Source organism: Erpetoichthys calabaricus, chromosome 3, assembly GCF_900747795.2.
Source record: "Erpetoichthys calabaricus chromosome 3, fErpCal1.3, whole genome shotgun sequence".
Classification (NCBI taxonomy): domain Eukaryota; kingdom Metazoa; phylum Chordata; class Cladistia; order Polypteriformes; family Polypteridae; genus Erpetoichthys; species Erpetoichthys calabaricus.
In genome coordinates, this window is record NC_041396.2 from 236,164,621 (window position 1) to 236,169,433 (window position 4,813).

The window sequence follows — 4,813 nt, forward strand, 5'->3', positions numbered from 1 at the left end:
AAAGTGTCTGAGAAAGTCACAGATCTTTTGATAGACAAGGGTGTTAGAATGTGATTCATGTAATTAATATTGTATTTCTGTAAATCATTGCAAAATTAAAGATGCAAACTAAAAAAACATGTCACAAGATATGTACTTTTTTGGTATATTACTTTTCATTGATTAAACTATTTTCGTCATCAGTAAATTGCATCAGAAATTCACACAAAACCCCAAGATAAATGGAATTGTCTCACCTCAACTATATAAACCATCAAGAGCTGCATTAGGAGGGAAATAGCAAGAGAGCAGGTTTCACATTACTAAGGGTTGTTATATTACTTGTGTAAACACCTTAAATAGAATAGATGGTTTTTGTACAACCATTTTGAAAATTGAAAAAAACAAAACAAAACAATAGAAATAGTTCTTCAGAAAAATGCAGCATTGTTATCCTTTTGACAACAAGTCTTGCTTCAAGGAAATGCGAGCACCTGAAGTCTCTGTTATCCTTTATGCCTTCTCAGCATCTACTGTTTTGCTTACTGTCTTTGGAAACCTTGTGGTAATTATTTCCTTTTCTCATTTTAGGCAGCTTCACACACCAAGCAATCTTCTTGTTCTGTCATTGGCAGTGGCTGATTTTATGGTGGGAATTTTTTCTATGCCATTCAAACTTATACAAATCATTGAAAACTGCTGGTATTTTGGGGACACATTGTGTTTTATTTACTTCTGTATCAGTATCTTACTTACCTCGGTTTCTGTTAGTAACTTAGTATTTATTGCTATCGATCGCTATATTGCTGTGTGTGATCCTCTGCTGTATTCTTCTAAAATAACAGTTCCTGTAATACAGATGTTTATTGCAACTAGTTGGGCAGTATCCTTCTTGTACAATTGGGTATTGATTTATTTTAAAGGAATTACATTTACATATGAAAATGTAAATATTTGTTTAGGAAAATGTGATGTAATATATACAGAAACTTGGGGCTTAGTGGATCTTATTGCTACATTCATTCTTCCCTGTTCTGTAATGGTTAGTCTCTACATAAAAATTTTTATAGTTGCTAAAAGACATTTGAGAATCATTAACTCAATGTCTCAACAAATGGTAACAAAGGAAAGGAATCAGTGTAACATGTCTAAAAAGTCAGAGAGGAAAGCAGCAAAAACATTAGGAATTGCAATGGCTGTTTTCCTTCTTTGTTGGATTCCATATTATTTATGTATCATTTTTGACACATACACAAGGTTTTCCACACCTCGTATAGTATTCAATGCTTTTACATGGCTTGTATTTTTTAACTCTGGCTTTAATCCTATCATCTACGCTTTATTTTATTCTTGGTTTCAGAAGTCATTTAAACTTATCATGACTCTTAGGATATGTGACCCTGAGTCTTCTCTGGTTAATTTATTTCCAGAAAACCATTAAGTAATTGTACACTTCTCCTTAATCCTCTTCTTTTTATTATAAAAAATCTTGTTCTTTTTACTTATACTCACATTTCACTAACATGTAATTTTCTATTATCAGAATTTCAAAATATAGTTTATTATATTAACTGCCAAGTGTTTTCTTAATATTCTAAATATCAATAGTGCATGACTCAAGATCCTTAAGCCTATGTTATATTTTAACATTCTAAATGTATAAACTTTACACATAAACCTTAGAATTTACCCAAAACTTCTAAATGTCTATTTCAGATTCTTCACTCTCTTGAAATTTCTGGTTCATTAAAAACTGAATTATTCCTTTTACCCTTTCTGTGTGACTCAGTATAAATATGAGTGCATGATTTTTGATTGCCTTGTGCAAAAATAAAATAAGTAAAACATAAAATGGATGACATTACTACCAAATATAGTTCACAAATGTGTTATGTTTTGTCTACCCTAGCATTCCAAGTGTATTATTCATGAGTGGATACTATTTAATTCTTATACTGTTTCTCTTCTTTTGTTGTGGAAAAAAGATGGTTTCTATTACTGTTGCAAAGCTTGGAGGCCTGAAAGTCTTAATGTTAGATTGACTAAATTCATGTCAAGTGTTGCTACTTGTACTTTACTTGCTGAGATTGCTTACTACTTAATGATGGCCTGCCTCAGCATATTACTGAAATAAGTTTGGGCCAGTATTAGGTCTGCTGGTAATATTGTAATCTTTGCTGGGGTAAAATAAACCTATGGGTGTTCTGGAATGTAATATCTGGAAAATTCTAGTAAGTGTTAGAGAATGTTTTTTTCCTTCTTGCTTGATTGGTGCTGTGCACAAAATGGCTCATCACAGGCTAATTAATCAAAACTGTAATCTGACTTGCCATGGTGTCTGATTGTTCTTCTGCAATAAAGCTGTTATATTGATTTACCTGATATTGATCTTGGTTCTTTGCCTGATCAGTGTGTATTCATTTAATCTTCTGTTTAATATTGGTAAAGCTTATACACTAAATACAACCAAAATATTTTAATGTGTGCTATCTTATGGCCAGAACTGATCTACTACTAAGGATTCTATTCACTCATCCTCCAGATGTTTTCAAGGTTGTAAGGGCTTTGAGCTTATCTCTGTAGCATCACGCACAAAGCAGAAACCAGAAAAATCTGAACAGTTAAAAAAATTATATTTTCTGACTATAGTTTAGACAGTAAGATGGCTACCATTTAATCAACATCAACATTAATATAAACAAATACAGCATATTCAACTTTCATTTGTACATTTCTTTCTGCACCGATAATCCACTACATTTTTGTAAAAACAGTGCTATTTCTGAATAAAAAAGAATGATTGTTCAAAGAAAAATCAAGATAGGTTTTCTGCTTCTGATGAACAATAAAAAAGGAAATTAAAAACTGGCAAAAATACTATATGTTACACTTGTGCAAATTAAAATAAGTGTAGCCTACAAAGGATTAGTCCTCTTTCTGAGGCTTTTCCCTGCTTCCAACACAGATCGGCCCATAGACTTTACAAACCTAAACTAACTAAGCGCATAGAGAACATGATTAGTTGGATGGATAGCACCTCTATCGATTTTTTTTTTTTGCAAAGTTATAACTTATATAATCTGTAAAATATCATTAAAAAAAAGAATCATGGTTGCATAAAGAATAGATGGATTTTCAAGAAATGGTAAGTACTATATTTGTTATTTAAAAAGTAATTAATACTGTCTTTTTATAATATTATTTGACATATTGCTAAATACATCTAGTATTGTAAGAAATTCACAGTGAGTTATTGCCAGAATCATAAACATAATTTTAGTCATTAATTTCTTCTTAAGGTGTATTTTTGTTTATACAAAAAAGTAAATATAATCACCGATTAGCTACATAGCTACATTCAACAAATAAGTTTTTTACATGGCTATTAGGGCTGTAAGTGGCACAAAGAAAATATAAAACAATATTTTCTACTTTTATTAAATCACTAAGACATGAAGTGTAGGTATAGGCTAAAATGCAGATGAATCAGATTCTGTTTCAGTGCAATTCAGTACTTGGCCATATGTAAAAAAGTGTAAATGATCATAAACATCAAAAGGTTTACCCTAGTGATTTGTTTTTTGTCATTACAAAACTAATCCAAACAGTAAATATGAGAATTGTGACTCTTCAACATGAAAAGAGGATCAGAATTCTTTGCTGGCATAACAATCATAGATATTGTTGTGTTTTTCTAGTGTTGTTGTATGGTTGGGTCAGTTTAAGGGAGGAGGTACTGGATTATTTAACAGACAGCTACAGAGGCATTCTGGACTACAGGACTCCTAGGGCCAAGTTGAACAGAGGTTGGCAGATGGTTATAATGTTCTGTGTGTTGATTTACATTACATCTTGTGTTCCAATAAAGTTATAATTCTGCAGTTGTTCCAGCTGGTTGTTGGAAATGTTACAGGTTTGCTAAAAAGAAAAGATTTAGCATCTGTTGTTGAGTTTATTTTTCAAAACCAAAAAAGGCAGGGTTTCAGAGTACAGTTTGTAATGAACATTACATACAGAATAATTTGTCTTTTTTATATAAATACATGATAGTTTCATTTTTATTGTAACAGATTATTTAATTGTGGGAAAACGTTTTGGGGACACCTTTCCTTAGAATATTAATCCTCTTTATGAAATGCATGATTTTTTTCCATAGACTACAATTATATGTTACATGCGTTTTTCTATTCATACATTTAACAACCTTTAAGGATTTAAAATGTATAGGTGCAATGCAGTTGCACTTAGAACAATAGTCTACTAGCACTTCAGACTTCACCAAGGATTAACTGTATGGTACCTTCTCTATTGCAAGTGTTCTCTGTCTCTCATAACCTTATTGACTTAGCAAAGAAAAGAACTGAGTCTCTTAGCTTCTCTGCAATAGTACAGAGCAAACAAATAAGCAAGAAAGCAGGTTTAAACAAAAAAGTTATCTTAAAATATTACAGTTAGTGCCATAAACAAAAACCAAATAGAATGCACAGTTAATACCATAACACCAGCATCTTCTGGCAGATGTGAAACGCCAAGCTGATATTTACATTGATTCTGGGCAGCATATAATTTTGTATTTACATTATTCTTTGGAGATCATCTAGTCTGATTTCTTGTCAGTTCTTTTTGTCTGATGTTTTATTGTCCTCTTATTACTAAGGCCCATAGATTGTCCCTTTCCTCAGTCTTTGTTTCTAGGGAAAGAGCTCCTATCTCTAACATCTGTAGAAATCCCTTCCTGGAGCTCATATGTACCTATGTCAATAAAACAGGCTAATATAACTAAAACCATGCTTTTGACATCACAGATAGAATATGAAGAGGCAGCTTTGCATTC

General features: G+C 31.8%; 1 protein-coding gene across 1 annotated transcript; it reads left to right on the forward strand.

Annotated features, from left to right (window-relative positions):
• The first annotated feature begins 441 nt into the window (after nt 1-441).
• On the forward strand, nt 442-1,492 carry LOC114649434 (trace amine-associated receptor 13c-like). The gene has a single exon (XM_028798924.2). It carries the CDS (start codon nt 464-466, stop codon nt 1,418-1,420), a length of 957 nt encoding a protein of 318 aa, XP_028654757.2. The 5' UTR covers nt 442-463; the 3' UTR covers nt 1,421-1,492.
• The last annotated feature ends 3,321 nt before the right edge of the window (nt 1,493-4,813 follow it).